Source organism: Apis cerana, linkage group LG1 (genome assembly GCF_029169275.1).
Source record: "Apis cerana isolate GH-2021 linkage group LG1, AcerK_1.0, whole genome shotgun sequence".
NCBI lineage: Eukaryota > Metazoa > Arthropoda > Insecta > Hymenoptera > Apidae > Apis > Apis cerana.
The window spans coordinates 16,258,852-16,282,539 of NC_083852.1; the positions used below are offsets into that span (position 1 = coordinate 16,258,852).

Genomic DNA, 23,688 nt, shown 5'->3' on the forward strand with positions numbered 1-23,688 from the left:
TTGTATTTGGTTAAATGTAATGGTATATTTTTTAATGCATCAATCGATGCATCTCTGTATTCTCTATAAAAAAGTATTAGGCCATATATAGCGAAAAACGAATAGTTTAAGAGATATTTAATAAAATTTAAACTAAAAGACCTCCTATCGTATCATGTTCTCCTAATACAAAGTGGAATTTTTCGACAAAAATTTTTCTATCGCTCAGGGAATTTCGCTCTTAACCTTTTTTCTTGAATATCTCGCTTATTCTTCAGAATATTAAAAAATGCTTGGAATAAAAGTTGAATGGCTTCGAATGCGCTACATTCTGGTAACCTCAGTTTTTTCGTAGGTGGACCCATAAAAGTTATTAATGTCAATTGTATTTGGTTAAATGTAATGGTATATTTTTAATGCATCAATCGATGCATCTCTGTATTCTCTATAAAAGTATTAGGCCATATATAGCGAAAAACGAATAGTTTAAGAGATATTTAATAAAATTTAAACTAAAAGACCTCCTATCGTATCATGTTCTCCTAATACAAAGTGGAATTTTTCGACAAAAATTTTTCTATCGCTCAGGGAATTTCGCTCTTAACCTTTTTTCTTGAATATCTCGCTTATTCTTCAGAATATTAAAAAATGCTTGGAATAAAAGTTGAATGGCTTCGAATGCGCTACATTCTGGTAACCTCAGTTTTTTCGTAGGTGGACCCATAAAAAGTTATTAATGTCAATTGTATTTGGTTAAATGTAATGGTATATTTTTTAATGCATCAATCGATGCATCTCTGTATTCTCTATAAAAAGTATTAGGCCATATATAGCGAAAAACGAATAGTTTAAGAGATATTTAATAAAATTTAAACTAAAAGACCTCCTATCGTATCATGTTCTCCTAATACAAAGTGGAATTTTTCGACAAAAATTTTTCTATCGCTCAGGGAATTTCGCTCTTAACTTTTTTCTTGAATATCTCGCTTATTCTTCAGAATATTAAAAATGCTTGGAATAAAAGTTGAATGGCTTCGAATGCGCTACATTCTGGTAACCTCAGTTTTTTCGTAGGTGGACCCATGAAAAAGTTATTAATGTCAATTGTGCTTGGTTAAATGTAATGGTATATTTTTTAATGCATCAATCGATGCATCTCTGTATTCTCTATAAAAAAGTATTAGGCCATATATAGCGAAAAACGAATAGTTTAAGAGATATTTAATAAAATTTAAACTAAAAGACCTCCTATCGTATCATGTTCTCCTAATACAAAGTGGAATTTTTCGACAAAAATTTTTCTATCGCTCAGGGAATTTCGCTCTTAACTTTTTTCTTGAATATCTCGCTTATTCTTCAGAATATTAAAAAATGCTTGGAATAAAAGTTGAATGGCTTCGAATGCGCTACATTCTGGTAACCTCAGTTTTTTCGTAGGTGGACCCATAAAAAAGTTATTAATGTCAATTGTATTTGGTTAAATGTAATGGTATATTTTTTAATGCATCAATCGATGCATCTCTGTATTCTCTATAAAAAAGTATTAGGCCATATATAGCGAAAAACGAATAGTTTAAGAGATATTTAATAAAATTTAAACTAAAAGACCTCCTATCGTATCATGTTCTCCTAATACAAAGTGGAATTTTTCGACAAAATTTTTCTATCGCTCAGGGAATTTCGCTCTTAACCTTTTTTCTTGAATATCTCGCTTATTCTTCAGAATATTAAAAAATGCTTGGAATAAAAGTTGAATGGCTTCGAATGCGCTACATTCTGGTAACCTCAGTTTTTTCGTAGGTGGACCCATAAAAAAGTTATTAATGTCAATTGTATTTGGTTAAATGTAATGGTATATTTTTTAATGCATCAATCGATGCATCTCTGTATTCTCTATAAAAAAGTATTAGGCCATATATAGCGAAAAACGAATAGTTTAAGAGATATTTAATAAAATTTAAACTAAAAGACCTCCTATCGTATCATGTTCTCCTAATACAAAGTGGAATTTTTCGACAAAAATTTTTCTATCGCTCAGGGAATTTCGCTCTTAACTTTTTTCTTGAATATCTCGCTTATTCTTCAGAATATTAAAAATGCTTGGAATAAAAGTTGAATGGCTTCGAATGCGCTACATTCTGGTAACCTCAGTTTTTCGTAGGTGGACCCATAAAAAGTTATTAATGTCAATTGTATTTGGTTAAATGTAATGGTATATTTTTTAATGCATCAATCGATGCATCTCTGTATTCTCTATAAAAAAGTATTAGGCCATATATAGCGAAAAACGAATAGTTTAAGAGATATTTAATAAAATTTAAACTAAAAGACCTCCTATCGTATCATGTTCTCCTAATACAAAGTGGAATTTTTCGACAAAAATTTTTCTATCGCTCAGGGAATTTCGCTCTTAACCTTTTTCTTGAATATCTCGCTTATTCTTCAGAATATTAAAAAATGCTTGGAATAAAAGTTGAATGGCTTCGAATGCGCTACATTCTGGTAACCTCAGTTTTTTCGTAGGTGGACCCATAAAAAAGTTATTAATGTCAATTGTATTTGGTTAAATGTAATGGTATATTTTTTAATGCGTCAATCGATGCATCTCTGTATTCTCTATAAAAAGTATTAGGCCATATATAGCGAAAAACGAATAGTTTAAGAGATATTTAATAAAATTTAAACTAAAAGACCTCCTATCGTATCATGTTCTCCTAATACAAAGTGGAATTTTTCGACAAAAATTTTTCTATCGCTCAGGAATTTCGCTCTTAACCTTTTTTCTTGAATATCTCGCTTATTCTTCAGAATATTAAAAAATGCTTGGAATAAAAGTTGAATGGCTTCGAATGCGCTACATTCTGGTAACCTCAGTTTTTTCGTAGGTGGACCCATAAAAAAGTTATTAATGTCAATTGTATTTGGTTAAATGTAATGGTATATTTTTTAATGCATCAATCGATGCATCTCTGTATTCTCTATAAAAAAGTATTAGGCCATATATAGCGAAAAACGAATAGTTTAAGAGATATTTAATAAAATTTAAACTAAAAGACCTCCTATCGTATCATGTTCTCCTAATACAAAGTGGAATTTTTCGACAAAATTTTTCTATCGCTCAGGAATTTCGCTCTTAACCTTTTTCTTGAATATCTCGCTTATTCTTCAGAATATTAAAGAATGCTTGGAATAAAAGTTGAATGGCTTCGAATGCGCTACATTCTGGTAACCTCAGTTTTTTCGTAGGTGGACCCATAAAAAAGTTATTAATGTCAATTGTATTTGGTTAAATGTAATGGTATAATTTTTAATGCATCAATCGATGCATCTCTGTATTCTCTATAAAAAAGTATTAGGCCATATATAGCGAAAAACGAATAGTTTAAGAGATATTTAATAAAATTTAAACTAAAAGACCTCCTATCGTATCATGTTCTCCTAATACAAAGTGGAATTTTTCGACAAAAATTTTTCTATCGCTCAGGGAATTTCGCTCTTAACCTTTTTCTTGAATATCTCGCTTATTCTTCAGAATATTAAAGAATGCTTGGAATAAAAGTTGAATGGTTTCGAATGCGCTACATTCTGGTAACCTCAGTTTTCTCGTAGGTGGACCCATGAAAAAGTTATTAATGTCAATTGTGCTTGGTTAAATGTAATGGTATATTTTTTAATGCATCAATCGATGCATCTCTGTATTCTCTATAAAAAGTATTAGGCCATATATAGCGAAAAACGAATAGTTTAAGAGATATTTAATAAAATTTAAACTAAAAGACCTCCTATCGTATCATGTTCTCCTAATACAAAGTGGAATTTTTCGACAAAAATTTTTCTATCGCTCAGGGAATTTCGCTCTTAACTTTTTTCTTGAATATCTCGCTTATTCTTCAGAATATTAAAAAATGCTTGGAATAAAAGTTGAATGGCTTCGAATGCGCTACATTCTGGTAACCTCAGTTTTTTCGTAGGTGGACCCATAAAAAAGTTATTAATGTCAATTGTATTTGGTTAAATGTAATGGTATATTTTTTAATGCATCAATCGATGCATCTCTGTATTCTCTATAAAAAGTATTAGGCCATATATAGCGAAAAACGAATAGTTTAAGAGATATTTAATAAAATTTAAACTAAAAGACCTCCTATCGTATCATGTTCTCCTAATACAAAGTGGAATTTTTCGACAAAAATTTTTCTATCTCTCAGGGAATTTCGCTCTTAACCTTTTTCTTGAATATCTCGCTTATTCTTCAGAATATTAAAAAATGCTTGGAATAAAAGTTGAATGGCTTCGAATGCGCTACATTCTGGTAACCTCAGTTTTTTCGTAGGTGGACCCATAAAAAAGTTATTAATGTCAATTGTATTTGGTTAAATGTAATGGTATATTTTTTAATGCATCAATCGATGCATCTCTGTATTCTCTATAAAAAAGTATTAGGCCATATATAGCGAAAAACGAATAGTTTAAGAGATATTTAATAAAATTTAAACTAAAAGACCTCCTATCGTATCATGTTCTCCTAATACAAAGTGGAATTTTTCGACAAAAATTTTTCTATCGCTCAGGGAATTTCGCTCTTAACCTTTTTTCTTGAATATCTCGCTTATTCTTCAGAATATTAAAAAATGCTTGGAATAAAAGTTGAATGGCTTCGAATGCGCTACATTCTGGTAACCTCAGTTTTTTCGTAGGTGGACCCATGAAAAAGTTACTAATGTCAATTGTGCTTGGTTAAATGTAATGGTATATTTTTTAATGCGTCAATCGATGCATCTCTGTATTCTCTATAAAAAAGTATTAGGCCATATATAGCGAAAAACGAATAGTTTAAGAGATATTTAATAAAATTTAAACTAAAAGACCTCCTATCGTATCATGTTCTCCTAATACAAAGTGGAATTTTTCGACAAAAATTTTTCTATCGCTCAGGGAATTTCGCTCTTAACCTTTTTTCTTGAATATCTCGCTTATTCTTCAGAATATTAAAAAATGCTTGGAATAAAAGTTGAATGGCTTCGAATGCGCTACATTCTGGTAACCTCAGTTTTTTCGTAGGTGGACCCATGAAAAAGTTATTAATGTCAATTGTGCTTGGTTAAATGTAATGGTATATTTTTTAATGCATCAATCGATGCATCTCTGTATTCTCTATAAAAAAGTATTAGGCCATATATAGCGAAAAACGAATAGTTTAAGAGATATTTAATAAAATTTAAACTAAAAGACCTCCTATCGTATCATGTTCTCCTAATACAAAGTGGAATTTTTCGACAAAAATTTTTCTATCGCTCAGGGAATTTCGCTCTTAACCTTTTTTCTTGAATATCTCGCTTATTCTTCAGAATATTAAAAAATGCTTGGAATAAAAGTTGAATGGCTTCGAATGCGCTACATTCTGGTAACCTCAGTTTTTTCGTAGGTGGACCCATAAAAAAGTTATTAATGTCAATTGTACTTGGTTAAATGTAATGGTATATTTTTTAATGCATCAGTCGATGCATCTCTGTATTCTCTATAAAAAAGTATTAGGCCATATATAGCGAAAAACGAATAGTTTAAGAGATATTTAATAAAATTTAAACTAAAAGACCTCCTATCGTATCATGTTCTCCTAATACAAAGTGGAATTTTTCGACAAAAATTTTTCTATCGCTCAGGGAATTTCGCTCTTAACCTTTTTTCTTGAATATCTCGCTTATTCTTCAGAATATTAAAAAATGCTTGGAATAAAAGTTGAATGGTTTCTAATGCGCTACATTCTGGTAACCTCAGTTTTTTCGTAGGTGGACCCATAAAAAAGGAGTGATTATGTTCGTTAATTTTTCAACTTTTTGTTAGAGTAACAAAATTATAGAATGAGCAATTTAGGATTTATACTTATCGTTTTTTATAGTTATCTTTTTTACTTACCTTTTTGTACTTACCTTTTGCATCAGTCATATTCTCAAGAATTAGTCATTTTTTGACAGTTTACTTAATTCTAAGGGATTAAGGAATATATAGGATGGGTTATCATTTTAATATCTTATTAATGTTTCTTAATGAGATATTAAAGAATATTATAAAAGTTATATGGTTGATCTTTTAGGAATGATCTTTTTCTTAATTGTTTCTCAAATAGACGCATTGAAGCCTTATGAAAATTAATGATGTTTCTTTAAATAGAATTATATATCTTTCAATGATTTAATCACACGGTATTCTCTATAAAAAATAATACTAAAGCATTCATAGCATGAGACCATTAAAAGTTTAAAAAATATTTAATTAAATTAAATTATTTTTTAAACTACGTGTCATTTGCTATATGGGATTTAATACCTTTTTTTTATAGAGAATGATAAGGTGCATTTATTAAAGCATTTATAAATATAAAATTCTATTTAAGAAATTATTAATTTTTATAAATCTTCTATGGATCAACATATGGAAAAATTAAGAACATAAGAATGTTTCCTTTTCGAAGCCATTTAACTTTTATCTAAAAATTTTTTAATATTAAAAAAAACGAACGAAACATTCTAAATAATGAATATAAATTATGTCAGTATATCATTATATTTTTTTAATTCTATTAGAATTAAAAAAAAATGTTCTTGCGGTTTTAGTATTATAAAACATAACGTTTCATTATGAAAGATAAGTATAAAAAAAGAAATATCTACATTTCAATATACTGTCAAAATATTATTTTAAAGCTCTGGAAAAAAGGTTCACTGATAGAAAATAAGCATGTAAGTGATAAAAAATAGTATTGAAAAGTATAGTAAAAGTATAATATTTAAAATCTCCTATTAAATTATATTTATTTGTTACAGATGAACGTATCAAGGGCATATGGAAATTAACTTTGTGTTTCTAAATAGATGTGTTGTTCAGTATACTGACAGACGCAACTCGGTATTCTCCATGAAAAGGTATTTATTTGAATTCCTATACTTCTATCCTATTCTATTATCCATATTCCTTAATCCTGAATATTCCTGTCTTCCTATATTCTTATATTATCAATATTCCTTAATTCTGAATATTCCTGTTTTCCTATATTTTTATATTATCCATATTCCTTATTCTTGAATATTCCTATGTTCCTATACTCCTATTATTCATGTTCCTTCTTTTTGTTCCTGTGTTCCTATATTCTGATTATCTATGTTTCTTAATAATGTATATTCCTATGTTCCTATCCTTTTATTATCCATATTTCTTAATCTTTAATATATTCCTATGTTCCTATATCCATGTTCTTTCCTGAATATTCCTGTGTTCCTAAATTCCTATTATCCATATTCCTTAACCCTTTAGAATTAAGAAAACTGTTGAAAAACACAAAAAAATAAAAAATAGCAGAAAGACAGGTAAGTAATAAAGGTAAGTAGAGGTAAGTATTTTACAAGTAATTTTTGAAAATTTTCGAAAATGTAAATAAACAAACCGAAAATATAAATAAACATTGAAAATGTAAATAAACAGATCAATTTTAAAGCTAGATTTTTAAAATTTCGAAAATTTCGAAATTTTTGTAAATAAACATTTAAATATAAACAAACAAACCAAAATGTAAATAAACAAACCGAGAATGTAAATAAACATTGAAAATGTAAATAAACACGCCAATATTTGTAAACAAACCGAAATTTTGACGCTAGGGCTTTAAAATTTCGAAAATTTTTGTAAATAAACATTGAAAATGTAAATAAACAAACCGAGAATGTAAATAAACATTGAAAATGTAAATAAACACGCCAATGTTTGTAAACAAACCGAAATTTTAACGCTGGGGCTTGAAAATTTCGAAAATTTTTGTAAATAAACATTGAAAATGTAAATAAACAAACCGAGAATGTAAATAAACATTGAAAATGTAAATAAACACGCCAATGTTTGTAAACAAACCGAAATTTTGATGCTAGGGCTTGAAAATTTCGAAAATTTTTGTAAATAAACATTGAAAATGTAAATAAACAAACCGAGAATGTAAATAAACATTGAAAATGTAAATAAACATGCCAATGTTTGTAAACAAACCGAAATTTTGACGCTAGGGCTTTAAAATTTCGAAAATTTTTGTAAATAAACATTGAGAATGTAAATAAACAAACCGAGAATGTAAATAAACATTGAAAATGTAAATAAACACGCCAATGTTTGTAAACAAACCGAAATTTTGATACTGGGGCTTTAAAATTTCGAAAATTTTTGTAAATAAACATTGAGAATGTAAATAAACAAATCGAGAATGTAAATAAACATTGAAAATGTAAATAAACACGCCAATGTTTGTAAACAAACCGAAATTTTGACGCTAGGGCTTTAAAATTTCGAAAATTTCGTTTGAATTTTAAGTTTCTTTATTAGAGAAATATATTTTTTAAAAAAGTGGCAGAAAAACATTTCAAAATGTAATTTACTTACCTTATACTTACCTTTACTTACCTTTTTAATTTGCCATATTTTTTGAAGTAAATCTTTTCTTCAACAGTTTTCTTATATCTAATTATAAAATTTGAAATACTTACCTTGTACTTACCTAATACTTACCTTTTTAATCGGCCATATTTTGTGAAATAAATCTTTTTTAATAGTTTATTTATATCTAATTATAAAATTTTATGTATTTACCCGTTTTCTGTACTTACCTTTTCCATATTTGTTTTTAATAATATTAGAAAATGCTTTGAATAAAAATTGAATAGTTTCAGAAGAGTTTTTTTATAGGTGAACTTATAAAAAAGTTATTGACGTTGAATAATTTCCCGAACAATCTCCTATCATATTATGTTCTCCTAATACAAAATCTAATTTTCGATCAAAAGTTTTATTTATTCACGAATTTTCCGTATTAATTTTTTCTGTTAAATATGTCGTTTTTCTTAATATTAAAAAATGCAATAAAAATTGAACAAAAGTTGAGTGCTTTTGAAAGAGCAATTCAAATGCCCTCAACTTTTTATAGATGAATTTTATAGATGAATATCTTATTTTTTAAAATAAGATTTTGTATCTTTAATGCATTTTTTTTTTTTTTTTTTTTTTACGTGGGGGAAATCCTCATAGGACATCCCGGCCTCCCTGGGGGGGAAGGCCGGGATAGTGCCGGACTCTTACCGGCTAAAACCCCCACGGTGGCCTATTTTGGCAGCTCTAGGAAGCACCAGGAATTTTTATCGAATATTTCCGGTGCTTCCTGTGTGTGATACGAATTAAAATGCACCTCAAATTATACTACTAGCGACGCCGGGGCCACACCGGCATCGCCTCCTCGGACTGCTATTGCTTCGACACGGGCCCCCACCCCTGTCGATAGCGGTCCCACGACCTTTTTTGATAAAACTGAGGAGCACTATGAAACTTCCAGCCATTAAAGTTGTTACAATGATTCCAGCTTACATACTGGAGAATCCCGGACTTCATAAATGGACTTCCGTACCGTCCACTCTACGGACACTGGATAAATTTTTTTATGTATCAAGCGATATAATATCTTTAATAAAAAAAAAATATATAATCATATATCTCGAAGAAATTATTATAGATAATTAAATATAATTGATTATTTCTTAAATAATAAATTTTGGCTATACATAGTTTATTAGTTTTTTTATATAAGATAGCATGCTGTTTTTACTTATACATTAAAAAATAGATAATTCTATTTAAATAAAATAAATCAACTTTCATACTGTTTTTGTTTCTTATTTGGAGAGAAAAATAATTATATAATATTCTTTTTGAAACTATTTAACTTTTATTTGAAACATTTTTTAATATTTTCAAAAATAAATCTGAATATGTCTGAAAATTGAAATACCCATAATATATTATATTATGCAATCGATTATATCCCCATATTTAAAACAAATGAGATATTTCAAATAATAAAAATATAGTACTCAATTTATTTATAAATTATTTAAAAAGTTTAAAAATTATACAGTAAGAATGACTGTTTTTATGATAAAAGTGTACAAAAATAAATATCCAAATATTATAATTTATATTATTGTGATTAAATTATTAAAAGAAATGTTACAAATCTCTAAAAGAATAACAACGTTAAAATAAAAATATGTTTAATTATCATTATCAGAATATCTCTTTATTTTTGATTAAGTATCAAATTTTGAATAGGCAAGGAGATGAAATAGTATGGGAAGAATAGAAACAGAGTAGAAATTGTGATTTAATGTCATCTTCAGAGTCAAATGAAACACAGTTGCAAAGACAGAAAATAAAAGAAAAAAGATAGACATATAGTAAGAATTAACTTTCATTGCCATCTCTTTAATATTAAAGAAAACTAGTTGTTCAATGATAAAAAAGAACGACAACCGACTATTGTCGCCATCTCTTAATTTTTGAAAACATTTCTTCATTAACAAACTTCCAGAAGTTTGAAGAGATGACGCTGATAGTCAATTTTTATTCTTTTTTACCATAGAACTACTAGTTTCCTTTAATAGTTGAGAGATGACATTGATAGTTAATTCTTATTCTATATCTATCTCTTTTCTTTTATTTTTTGTCCTTATATACCGTGTTTCATTTGCGGCACTCTGAAGATGGCGCTGATTTCACAATTTTTACTCTATCTCTGTCCTTATCTTATTATTTCTTTTCCTTGTCTATCTATAATGGCGTTTGATTACAGATAAAGTATAGAAACATCGATATAGTTTAATAATTTTTTTTTAAATTATAACGTTCTAATTCCATATACATAAGTATATTTGGAATATTTGACTTATATATTTGACTTATATAATTTAATAATTTTTTAAATTTATTAACTTCATATTCAAATTTTATTTCATATGAAAGAAACATCATATAAAATATTTATTGAATATTTTGATTTTATTAATATTTATAAAAATATTATATAAATTTAATTCTATAAAAGAAAAATCTAAGAAAATTTTTAATTAATGTTTAATCGATTTAATTCTGCATATAATTAGGAACTTAAAAATTATATTTTTTTATTATTTTCATAACTTCTATTATTCAAATCATATTAAATCAAAATAATTAAAATTTCCACAATATCACAGACGATAGTAAATTTGTATATCTTTAGGTGTCAGCAACAAAGCAAATGGCGAATACTATCAAAGAAACGTTGAATTATCAAATAAACGAAATCTAATTTTAAGAATTTTCCTTATTAATTTTTCATTATGCTGATATTTATTGTATAACAATCATATTTCGTATTTTTCTTATATACGTAGCAATAGTTTCGTGTGAATTTCTCGTAAAAATCGATAAATTTCAAGGGTCAAACGTCGTACTTGCGCGCAGGTTTCTCTTGAAGTGTTATTTCTCTCGTAAAGGATCTACGCGTCAAAATGTCCACGTCGGTGACAGACAAGCTTCTAGATGATATGAACAGCATACCATTGGCAGACGATGATCCACAAGGTAGGAAAGCTTGTGTACCACGTCTCTGACCTACTTTTCATAATTTCAGTATCGCATATTTCGTTATAACCTATTCTTAGATATTTCTTACTTTTCTGAGAAATATTTAATACTTGCTTTAGATAGAATTTCTTCTGTATTAATTAAATCATAATTTTAGTGAAAAACTGATTTTAGTAAAAAAAAATGAATGTATTTGTGATATATTACATGTTTTGTTTATGTTTTTTATTACATTAATATATTTGAGATTAATGTAATTAACTCTATCAATAAATCGTAATGAATATTTTTTTAATGTTTTTTTAATTTTTGGATATAGAAAATAAAGAATTATTTGAAAAATATTTAAGAATTTTTATTTCTTATAAATAATTTCATATATTATAAATGATTTCTTGAAGATTTTTGTTTGGAATTTTGTTTAAAATATATGACTCTTATGAATATTAATAAATTATTATATATATAGTGATAATACCTGAGGAAGAAGTTCTGGATAATAGTTGTCACATATCAGATGCACTTGGTAGTGGACATAGCATGGATTCTATACCATCTACATTCACAAATGGAAGTTGTAGTCCTAATAGTAAGTTGAAAGTTTTAATTTTATAATTTCACAAAAGAATTAAAGTATTTTATATCTTTAATATTCTATAATCATAGGTTTAGATCCTGATATCAGCCCAGATGAACAAGAAGAGAAAGCAAGATTAATTGCTCAAGTGCTTGAACTTCAAAATACATTAGATGGTGAATATATTTCTAAATTATATTAATACAATTATTATATTTTATTTATAAAATATTTTATTTAAAATACTTTTTTATTTCTTAGATTTATCTCAAAGAGTAGACAGCGTAAAGGAAGAAAACTTGAAGTTGAGAAGCGAAAATCAAGTACTAAGCCAATACATTGAAAATTTAATGTCTGCATCAAGTGTTTTTCAATCTACAAGTCCCAATACTAAAAAAAAGTGAATTCACGTTGTTATATTAGATGATAGATATTGATGAAATAGAAATCTTAAAATAATGTGATCTTTAATCCTTGAATGAATAGTACGTACATATTTTCGATTTTAATTACTTTATTTAACGAGAAAAGAATAAAATTATTATAGATATAAAAAATCTCAAAATCTCGTTTAATATATCGTGCTTATTTTGTATTTATATATTTCATTAATCTGTGTACGTACTTTTCATGTTTATTTAAAAAAAAGATTTGCACATATTTCTTTTGAAACACATATTCGAATTCATTCAACTTTACGATTCAAATATGTGTGAAAAAATCATTGTTTAATTTTTATTTCTTAGTCACTGCAAATGCTTTTTACTTATAAAACGCTTATGATTGTTATTTATTTGCCAAAGAATTCCATTTTGTATTTATGCAATTAATGTCGCGTATAAAGAATTTCAGTTATAATTTAATATAAAGTTCTATAAAGAATAAAATATACGACTTACATGATATTAAAATATAAAATAATACTTGTTAAGATTCATAATTATCGTTTTCTTGATATTTACGGATGTATGATTTGTTTCCAATTTCCAAATTAAATCATATTTGTTGTTAATTATCGTTTTTTGACGTATTTATAAATAAGAAACAAGGGTAATAAATGTTTGTAATTACGATATTTAATCAAACATCAACATTTTTTGATTGAAGCTTTCGCTTAAGAGTTTCGATATACGTGTATGCAATGTATGTAGATGTACAAAAGAGATAAGAAATAATTATATATATATATATACAATTACATATAAATATATTACATATAATTATATAATATATTACGACGTATATTACCGTTCTATATAAATTACGATATAAATGCTGCAAGCATAGTGTAAACTTTCAATTAATTATTTCAATTAATTCGTTTAACTGACTAATTAAAAACTCTATTGACACTTTGCCTGCAGCATGATCGATCAACGATTATAATTGATAAAAAAAAAAAAGAAGAAATGTATTGCAATTTTAAAACTGCAACTTGAAGTTTCAGTTGAAGGGCACAAGCAGAATGCACAATCCATTGTTGAGTAACACAGTGTTATAATAAACATTATATTCTATTGGAAAACAATTATTTATTTCTCATAGAATGTAACGAATTTGTATATTTTTCCTATCGAGAATATTTGATTTTCGTTGTTAGTAAAAAATTACATTTATTACAAAGTTTTATATTAATTCGTATTATACGTTTGATTTGTCGTTTGACTATAATTTATTTTATTTAAATTTTTATTTTTTTTATTTTCTTTCGTCAAGAATTCAAATAATCATCTCTATATAATTTATTGTAAATATATATAAAATATTCATAGAAATTATTCTTGTCGTATAGCTAAAAATTGTATCGACTTTTGGCCCCAACTAGTTCTTGGTCCTGGTTTCGCACGACCATTCTTCTTTATTCCTATCCACCATCCGTAATTCGCATACTTTCGCGATCGAAAAGCATCGTAAGAACCAACGTTCCATTGTTCCCATTCAGTATTATCTTTATTTCCATTTAACTAGAAAAAAAAAGAAAAAATTAACATATATGAATATTCATTGTTAAACGACACGAAAGAAAATTTTTTTATTCACATTTTATTCAAATACAAATGATTATTAGAAATCAAAGGATAATGAACGTATAAATTTCATTATTAAAATACATATTTATATAGAAATTTTACATTATTTGCCTTACCTCTCCATACAAACGACCTTTCTTGTTGAAAGCCAGATAAAGACTAGTCTCGATATTTTGTATTCGTACCACTCCAAACGTCACTGGTATAATATGAAGCAAAGCTGCAAATTAAATACGATTCTTTTTAAAAAAATTTAAATTTAAATACTTCAATATATTCAATATTTCCCGTTAATATTACCATGTGGTTCATTCGTAGCACTCAAGCCTCGAACACGACCGGACTCCGACACACCGAGATGATATCCGGTTCGACAGAACAATTTGATTACCAAACAATTGTACACAGGATTTTGTGCCGGTTTCCTAGGATCCCATATTACGCAAGGCGAGCGTTTAACCGATTCCGACGTGATGTAATGCGAAGTTCTGTAAGAGAGAATTCAATATTTAGAGTCTTCAAACACGCACCTGGCGTCTATAAACGTCTAAATACCAAGTCCATAAATATAAACTTAATTTTAACAATTCTCTTAAAGAGAGAAACTTTTTAAACTATTACATGACAATTCAAACATTACATGACATTTAAATTTCTCTCTCTTTCTCTCTTTAAAAAAAAATGATGTATATTATTTTAAAAAGAACGAAGAACTCGATTTGTTTATTCGTACTTTTAATTTTTTCGATAAAAGAATTTTAAAAAATTTTCATTTTCACAATGATGAATTTATATTTAAACGAATAGAATATTGTTGTTGACCAAACAATGGTGGCGAAGACAGGGTACGGTGTAGTAGAACATGAATCTGATACGAAGTGACAGGAGGCGTGCTATTTATAACATATCATTACGTTTGGAAAAATGGGCCGATCGACTTTTCAGGTCAGCAAGCTTCGTGAATGAAGCGTGCTTCGTTACACCGTTTTCCAACCCTGTTAATTTTAAACAGATGCTCGAGGGGAAGAAACGCAATGCCAACAGACTTTATTCGACAAGCGGTGCGCATCAACCAACGATAATCAGCTTAATGATATCAATCAATCGGGATGTAAAAAGTACATTAATAATTAATAATTTTCTTGAATTCAAGGGAGAGCACTTTATGTGGACTGGAAGGTTGATATAATTTTTAAAATTGGAAAATATCGAATTATATTGTATTATATCCTTTCTTGATCCAAATATCTTTCATATCTTCAACACCTTTTAATCTGAAACATGAAATTTGATTATTTTTACGTTCTACCACTATTCAAAATAATTGAAAATTTATCAAAACAAATTATAAGCAAGTAACAATATTTCTCTAAGATTTTAACCGATCTCTATGGATGTTTAAAAAGAAATATTTTGATTATATTGCTGCCTGTATAACATGAAAAAAATATAATGAATAATGTGATCATCCTCGTTAGATACAACAAAATTTCACGAAAATTAAGTAATATTCATCGTAAAGGACATGCTGTGTCGTGAATACTGATTTTATTAATATTTATTCGCAAAAATTTCCATTTTTAAATGAGTATATTAATTATTTTATTTGCAGTAATTAATCCCTTTCGAATAAAAAGTTTCAAAATCCTGCATATATTTTGACATCGAACTGCGATCAAGACCAAACACAAGGCAAAGATTTTTCTCTATAAAACAGTATATTCCCGTTTGAAATTCACCGACCTTAAAAATGATTACGTCTTGACATTGCGCAAATACGCCCCCGTTAATTACACGTTGAACGTGCTACGATCTATTTGTTGAAACTCGAGCATACACGGTCATAAACGTCGATCCTAATTTTGTGTTACACGTCGTGCGTGCGTACTTTAATGCAATTCGCGCGGAATTGCAGCCTCGTCGGTTGCCACGGTGCTCGAATGCCGGTAATAATATAACGCGAACCGTACCTACTCCTAGTGACCCTGCAACAATATAGAGCAGAAAGTTAATCGAATCAAGTGATCAATGAATGCATATCCCATATCGTTGCGTGGGGTAGCTGATGGAGCTCTTCGTTAATTTTCTAATTTCAAGGTGTCGTTTTGCGTCTTTTTTTCAAACAAAACATCACGTAAAAATCACGTGGAATATTATATATTATTATTGTATTATTATCGTTGGATTATTTTGGAAAATAAAATTGATTTACTTTACTTTTGAACTTAGTGAATTTTACAAGGAAAACATCTTGACATCTTGAAATATTTGTCTGTGAAAGAAGTACGATTCTTTTCTATATTACTTTTGTCTTTCCATGCTGCAAAGAGAATTGAATGAAATATGACAGCACGTCGAGGGAAATAATACGCTATCATATTTTATCGTTCACTTACAAGTTCTGTCCGAGAATTTTGAGAAAAACATTTAGTGAAACTTCATGTTTATCGAAAAACATCATGTTTTATCGAAAACGAAAACACAAAGATAAAAACATTTTTTGAACAAATGCACTTTCAAATACGTTTACTTGAGATTCTTTCTTAGTGAAACTATCAAAACTGATTGAATCGCGATCAAACGCGATTCTGATCCGCTTGATTATCCACATTGACACGAAGATCTGAGAAACGCCATACGAATTTTAGATATTGGCAGAAGAATAGAATACTGTGAGTCTCTACGTGAGCGAACCGAACAATAACTTCGCAGACGTAATTTCCCTCTAACGTGCTCCTGCAATAAACGTTCATTAATCACTTGAATTAATTCTCTATCTAGCGTACCGCAAGAACAGTTTTAAATTTTCTATTATTCATACAGTCCCCTACGCTCCTATCGAATCTCGAAGGTGAAATTAATCAATGTATGTCATATGAGTAAAAGGGTCAATGGACAAAGCTTTCAAGTTTTTTAAAAGAGAAACGAATGGTTAAAGGATAATTATTATATGATAAACAAAAGCACGGAGACGTTGGACGGAGGTGTTGCACAAGGAACCGTAACGAGTTCATCGATCATCTAACTAGATTTATTTTCTGCCTCGTACACCGTCGTAAAGTCGCTTTAAATTTATCAATCTTCGTGACGTTTTAATTTATAGATCGTTAACCGGGGATTAATCGAACGGATAATTAAACAACTTTTTTATCTTATGAGCAGAATATTGTTTAAAATATTCATTTTAACATACGTTGAATTAATAGATTTTATCTTTACCTCCTTTTCCAATCAGATCATTATAACCTTGATAATAGGTTTTTTCTCTCAAAGATCACATAAGATTCAAAAATTGTTTCAAATACATTGGATATGTCTAATTCTTAAACTAATCAAATATACACAAAATAAAAAAAAACAATTTTGTTAAACAATGGATTCGCTTTGTTCTTGCGTCAATTTCTTAAACCAGAAATACTTTATGATATTATTCTTAAGAATATGAAAATTTGAGAATAAGGCTTTCACAGTGAGTTATTCGTGAAAGTAATAATATCCAATAATTAAAATGATTCTCGAGAGCAACTCGTAAAAAGTTTTACTCTCAAATGTATTCGCACTCTCAAAGGCGAATAATTCAATTATCTGACATTGTAATATAAGATATTCAAAAATGAAAATATTCATTAATTTAAAAAATTCTTTAAATACAATACATACGCGATTGAATTGAAAATAAACAACGAAGCAAAATTGAATCTTATTCACAAATGAAAATGGTTTAAACTCACAGAGAATACGGACGGAGAATAGCTAAATCTCAATACGTTCTATCCTTGGCGTAATTAATTATTAGATGCCACCAGATTTCCCGTGGAGCAACAAGTTAATTTCCAGCAATTTAAATATCAGATAGAATTTTAATTAGAAAATTCTTTCTTTTTTTTTAAATGCCAACTTATCAATTAAACTTTACCATCGAATCGTAACTCGATTAATGCCCGAACAACGTAACGAAGATTCGATCTTATTCTCGGCTATCGACAGCTCGTAATTATCGGCAAAATACCCGTTCTCATCGAACTTCACTGTAGTGGTCGGATGCCTCCTGGTCTCCCTTTTCCTCCTACGATCCCCATTGATCTCCTTTTCGCTACCCGGCCCTTTCTCCTCGCCGATCGATAGATCGGAATCGTAGCTATCGTCGCTACAACTGTCATCGATGTCGCTGCATTCTTCGTCGCATGTCGGTGCCTCCAAGTTCTCGTGAATCCAACGAAGACTCATTCTTTTATGATAATTCTTCCACCAAGTTGATACCTTGATTTAAAATAAATATTAATCAGTAGTGAATAGTTTCTCGCTGAATTTTCTCCAATTTGAATTTGAAATTCAAATCAGAAAATTTGATATTGTATCCTATATCGATATAAAAGTTACAAAATCTATAATAGAAGTGCATGATTCTAAATTATTTTTGAAAGATTATAGAATATTTAATTTATCTAGATTTTAAATTTTAAATTTGAAATCAAATTTTATAAATTTTGTGTAGAAAAAGAGCGAAAAAATAAAATCAGAACTTATACGGAATTAAATGTATGATTCAGAAATAAGCGGTCTATAAAAACAATTCGATATAAAAAACAAACGTGGATAATAAAAAAGTAATCGAGATTTTACGTAATGCATACCTACTAACAGCAAGATATAATTGTATTGTTGGAATCGAATAAATGAAGCAATGCAAATACAGTTTTCAATTTATTTAATACTTTGTTGAAATCAATATTACATAATATCAATAAATAAAAATAAAACTATAAAAAGTTTATTTGTATTATATTGAATTTTTTATGTTTGCTATATTGTAAAAAACTATTTCTCGTGTAATAAATAGAAAACTAACGGTGGTTCCGGTCTGTTAATGTTTAATTATAGTGATAAAGAAATAATACTACGTCTTGTGCACTGATCGATATAATATCATGAATTTTAAAATTTTTTTCCATGCAATATAAACTATTACATGGAAATAAATTTAAAAATAGAAATCTATTTAATATTGATATCTATTCACTTTGTGTTCTTGAAAAAAGAAAATATAATCTAATTTATCAAATTTGTGAAATCGATGATTGTAAAATATTTTTCGAATCGAAAAATATTAATAATATATTTTTCGCTCATTATCTGGAATCTTGAAATCACGCGCCTTTCTCTAAATAAAAAATTCACTTTCCAACTTTGCAACACTTACATAAAATAATTCAAAAAAGTTTCACATTTTTTAAAAAACATCTTGATATTACTCAAAGAAGTTTAAAAACAAATTCTATTTCAGGAATATACAATAACATTGGAACATGGGAAAAATCATTGAAGATAAGATAAAAATTTCAAATTCTTATTTTTTTTTTTTTAACACAAAGCATTATTTTAACGATAATTAATCAAAACAAATATATCAAGTAAATTCTATTTCTTGGAAAAATTACTGAACTACTGAACACTACTGAAAAACGCAGAGATTCTTCTAAGCGATTCTTATTCTTACTCACAAAAAACCCTCGCAATTACGCAAGGAATTCAAATTACCTAACTCATCCTAGGTCATAAAATCACTTAAAATAAAAATTACTCGAAAAAAATCTAAAAAATAATAATATTCCCTATCTCAAATTTCACAATTACACAATCGTTTCAAACGAAGATCTAAAAAAAAAATCCTACTTCCCAAACACTCTTCAAACTCACTCCAACGATTCAGACAAAAAAACAACGAGTGTGCTCACCTTTCTCAACTTCCTGGATGGTACCAAATATCCGATATTCCAATTTCCACTGGATCTCACGGTGATCAGGAAACACTATTCTAAGGAAATAAAAACAGGACGATCGATCGACACAATAGTTTTCGAAACACTATGGTTAAACAACAACACGGTCAATTGATCAGCTGTCCGCGGTTCCGTTTCACGGGGTACACGGATCCATTGTTCGAGGACGATTCACCGGCGGTCGACGGATGTGCAGACGCGCCAGAGCCTACCCAGGTGCCTCCGCGTTTATCACACGACTGAGCCGGCTCCGGCTACACGTCGTGGCTACACGTTGGATAATACTGGATATGACGCCGGCCTATTGGTTAGACGGCGTAGTCAGCGGTGGTCAGCAATTCGAGGTAGACTAAATTAAAAACGGGTACACGGGAGGCGAAACGCGAGAACTCGACGAAACGAAAGATCTTTTGTCAGCGCGCGCGCGGACTCGCGGAATTCTGTAAACGAGACGGCGACGCCACTCGTCCGGGTAATGATGCCAGTCGAGTAGAGACGTTTCGAGATTTCATATGTGGAACGTCAAGGTGGTCTTTCAACCCTTTCACGCTCGATGTTGCGTATATGTGATACGGCACTTTAGTTAATTACTGAGTAACCGAATATAACATTTTTTAAGTGAAACAGGTTTTAAATTTTCTAGCCGTTACTATTGGACTGTTGATTTAATGCGGAAGATCGGATATCTTCGAGGGAAAGTATTATTGTTACTGGAAATATATGTTAAACTATAACAGTGGATAGATTTTCTTGCGATTTTGAGCTGAAAAAGAAATCAGAAGTTTTATTTGAGATATAGTTTAAATCTGTTTAAATATTTTTATATTATTATTGCATATCTTGATACTTTCATGAAGATTTTTTTACAATTTTTTTCTAATCGTATATTCTACTATATACAAATGAATTTATAACAATTGTGATAATGATGCAATGAATGAGGAGGTAATTTACATTGGTAATTAATATATGCGAACGTACTAACTATCGAACAATGAGAGAATGATAAGGGGAAAAAGTAATTTGTTGGATATTGTCCATGAATACATGGAATGCAAAATTAATGTTTGCTCCATCTCGTGTGCATCTTATAGCTAGATAACGTTACCTTTATAATGTGACCAAGTCTGGTCTCCATCGTCAACCACTATGGGACATGTCCGTGGTTCTTTGATATGTAACAACGGTTGTGGTTAATGTAATATATATAGACGACCGCCATTACTCTTCCTTAAAAAGTTCAAACTGGATTATCGATGACCAAAGTTCAAGAGTGGTGCGTAGACTCGATGAAAGTATCGTTATTCTGTGTGCTCGATACTTTCGCATTGTTCGTTTCCGGTCGATCCTGAATTACCAGTCGTGATGCACGAAGTTTCACGCTTTTTCCTCTGGAAATTGAATATAATTATGGAGAAACATTAGTTGCTAATCATTCAAATCTGATTGAATCGCTATGCTTTTTAAAAAAATCTTAATGCAAATTTTTCTTTCTGAAGGAAAGAATTTGCAGGAATGTTTATTCAACAATTCTAATTCTTGCAACTCTTGCTCTTTCTAATAGTTACGTCCTCTTGATTAATGCGTCACGTGGAACCATGAATCTGCATGTGCATTCTTAGAATCGTTTCTCATCTGTAACTGATATTTTAGAATCTAATGTATACATATCTGAAATATATATATATGATTTCTATAATGATATATGTATGATATATGTATATATATATATGTAAAAATGATACGTTATTAAGATTTTGCAATTCTATATTTGTCTCTCTTCTTCAATTTTCATTACACTAAAAAAATAGAGAACAACAAACAATTAATAATAATTCATATTTTACAAAAATAAAAAAATTTAGGAAAAGCAAGAAATAGATTTAAAAACTCATTAGTTAAATTAACACAATAATGTATCGAGCAATTAATAATTCTATCGATTACAACCCAATTCACGAAATGTTATCCAAAAGTTCAAAAAAGTTTCGATATTTTAGTAATTTTGTTCCTGATCATTCAATCACTGTTTGACGTAATGGTACATACACAGGTGCGCGTCTATTAATAGAGAGTACTTAAATTTAACTTACCGATTAAATGATTGGACAGGTTGATTAATCTCGTGCCAAACAGAATCATTCTAGTAACAGAGTATTGTTGGAGAAACAGATGGTCGTTTGGAATTTCTCTGACAAAGTCGAAAATTACATAGGAAATTTCATGGTATTTCTCCTATTCCCTAATCGAAACTTCGCGTGCTGTTGTTCGTTTATTTTGTTCGGAGAAGAAAGAAAGAAACGGCGCAAATCATAATTTTGCGAAAATTAAGGACAATCCTCGTATTGTCGAGGGTCGAAAGATGGTTTGTGGGTTACTGGAAAGAAATTGACTGATTTATGGTCGCGTGCGAATATCATATCGAATCGATTATCTATTCAAAGAGTTTATAATTTTATGCTCGATATAGGTGGTTTGAGATGCTACGCTCCAATTCGAAATTCGTATTGTTCGTGTGTAACGAAGTGAAGATGAACATGTGTATTTTATAACGGCATTGGAAGAATACGGGAAGAAATCAATTTATTCGTTTATCTATGAAAAGTACACAGGAATACAAATTTATTGTTACAAACGATATGTATTTAAATTAATTATTTGCATTTTAATTCCAATATTTACTTAGGAAAATTAACTTTCTAATTTGCATATGTATTCCAATGCATAGATTATAAATATAAATTACCTATTTATGCAAACAAATTTTCCCATTCATAAAGTAAATAATATTTGTTTAAATTAATCCTCTTATTAGCCTAGATCTTAGATATTTCTTTTTCTTAATAAGATGAATTTATAAATCATCGTAATAATTCAAATTTCATTTCATTATATTCAATTTCTAGAATCATCTCACTTCTATTCTTGTATTCTAATATTCTCAAATCCCATAAAATCAAATCGGTTGATCAAATATTGAAAACGACAAACCTTCAATCCGAATTGTCCAGTAACACGACTCGAAACATGACGTATGATTTATTAAAGTCGTGAAAACGCGATTCATCCCCCATGACGCGCACACGCCCGTCTATTAATAGAGGGAACGTTGCTCGAATTACTGAAACTGATAAAGCTTGTCGAGAGGTAACTGAGTAATTCAATTCTCCGTGACGAGTTGCAACGCAGTTCCACGGATTCGTCTCCCTTCAACGCCGGTTTTTCACCTTGATACGCAACGCGACCTAGAATTAATTGCTTCCATTGAAGTGGGATGCATTATGCTCTATTTGTTTGCGGTTTACTAATCTACGTCCCGATCGTCTAATTCTCACGGATTCCGATGCTATCGATGAAGTTTGGCGTGTTTTCTAATGTGAAAGTTCTGTGAAAGTTTGTGAAAAGTATGCTGGTCCTTGAGGCTGTTTTTGTAGAATTTATATTTTTAGACGCCAATACTTATGAATCGAGATTTTTACTGAAATAATTCTTAAATGTTTATGTAATATTTAATTTATAAATGAATTTTTGTTATAAATAAAAGGAACTTACTGATATATGAATGAATTCTTTGATATTTATTATAATTTTTGTTTATCTTCATTATAGTACTTGCGATAAAAATAACTAAAGAAAATCGTTGATAAAATTCTTCGAACGTATCGCTTTAAGCTTAGACTTCACGATCTTTGGCTTCTCAACAACCTTCGACGTCATCAAACTCTTTTTATCTGCTTAGTAAGATTCTCTCTCTCTGCTCACATTTACGCACATCAAAGCTGCTAAATATAGCTATCATCGAGTTTTTACCACGAAAAAAGATCCCCTTCGTTCCTCACAATCAGACAGATTAAATAACCATATAATTAATTTATGGATTTTTCAACAT

At 29.0% G+C, this 23,688-nt stretch overlaps 2 protein-coding genes across 4 annotated transcripts; one reads left to right on the plus strand and one right to left on the minus strand.

The window, feature by feature from the left end:
• Positions 1-10,628: 10,628 nt before the first annotated feature.
• LOC108001579 (short coiled-coil protein B) lies at positions 10,629-13,517 on the plus strand. Its single transcript, XM_017062636.2, has 4 exons — positions 10,629-11,409; positions 11,882-12,001; positions 12,079-12,165; positions 12,251-13,517. Exons 1-4 carry the CDS (start codon positions 11,337-11,339, stop codon positions 12,391-12,393), a joined length of 423 nt encoding a protein of 140 aa, XP_016918125.1. The 5' UTR covers positions 10,629-11,336; the 3' UTR covers positions 12,394-13,517.
• LOC108001578 (fibroblast growth factor 1) lies at positions 13,502-23,512 on the minus strand. 3 transcript variants are annotated; one of them, XM_062087238.1, is made up of 9 exons: positions 23,352-23,512; positions 22,791-23,277; positions 21,893-22,176; positions 20,908-21,598; positions 19,755-20,562; positions 18,029-18,279; positions 14,320-14,507; positions 14,136-14,239; positions 13,502-13,953 (listed from the first exon to the last, which is right to left on the minus strand). In XM_062087238.1, exons 6-9 carry the CDS (start codon positions 18,244-18,246, stop codon positions 13,765-13,767), a joined length of 699 nt encoding a protein of 232 aa, XP_061943222.1. In that variant the 5' UTR covers positions 18,247-18,279; positions 19,755-20,562; positions 20,908-21,598; positions 21,893-22,176; positions 22,791-23,277; positions 23,352-23,512; the 3' UTR covers positions 13,502-13,764. The 3 variants fall into 3 exon arrangements, with proteins under 3 accessions (XP_061943222.1, XP_061943223.1, XP_016918124.1); XM_062087239.1 differs by having other exon boundaries at positions 20,908-21,440; positions 22,791-23,505; XM_017062635.3 differs by having other exon boundaries at positions 20,908-21,440; positions 21,893-23,505.
• Between the last annotated feature and the right edge of the window lie 176 nt (positions 23,513-23,688).

Excerpts from the sequence above, each read along its gene's own strand:
- LOC108001579 (XM_017062636.2), top strand. The coding sequence starts at position 11,337 with ATGTCCACGTCGGTGACAGACAAGCTTCTAGATGATATGAACAGCATA. Across the intron at positions 11,410-11,881 it reads GGCAGACGATGATCCACAAG|TGATAATACCTGAGGAAGAA; the intron begins GTAGGAAAGCTT and ends TTATATATATAG. Across the intron at positions 12,002-12,078 it reads TGGAAGTTGTAGTCCTAATA|GTTTAGATCCTGATATCAGC; the intron begins GTAAGTTGAAAG and ends CTATAATCATAG.
- LOC108001578 (XM_062087238.1), bottom strand. The coding sequence starts at position 18,246 with ATGAGTCTTCGTTGGATTCACGAGAACTTGGAGGCACCGACATGCGAC. Across the intron at positions 14,508-18,028 it reads GTGAAGTTCGATGAGAACGG|AACTTCGCATTACATCACGT; the intron begins GTATTTTGCCGA and ends TCTCTCTTACAG. Across the intron at positions 13,954-14,135 it reads AAGGTCGTTTGTATGGAGAG|TTAAATGGAAATAAAGATAA; the intron begins GTAAGGCAAATA and ends TTTTTTTTCTAG.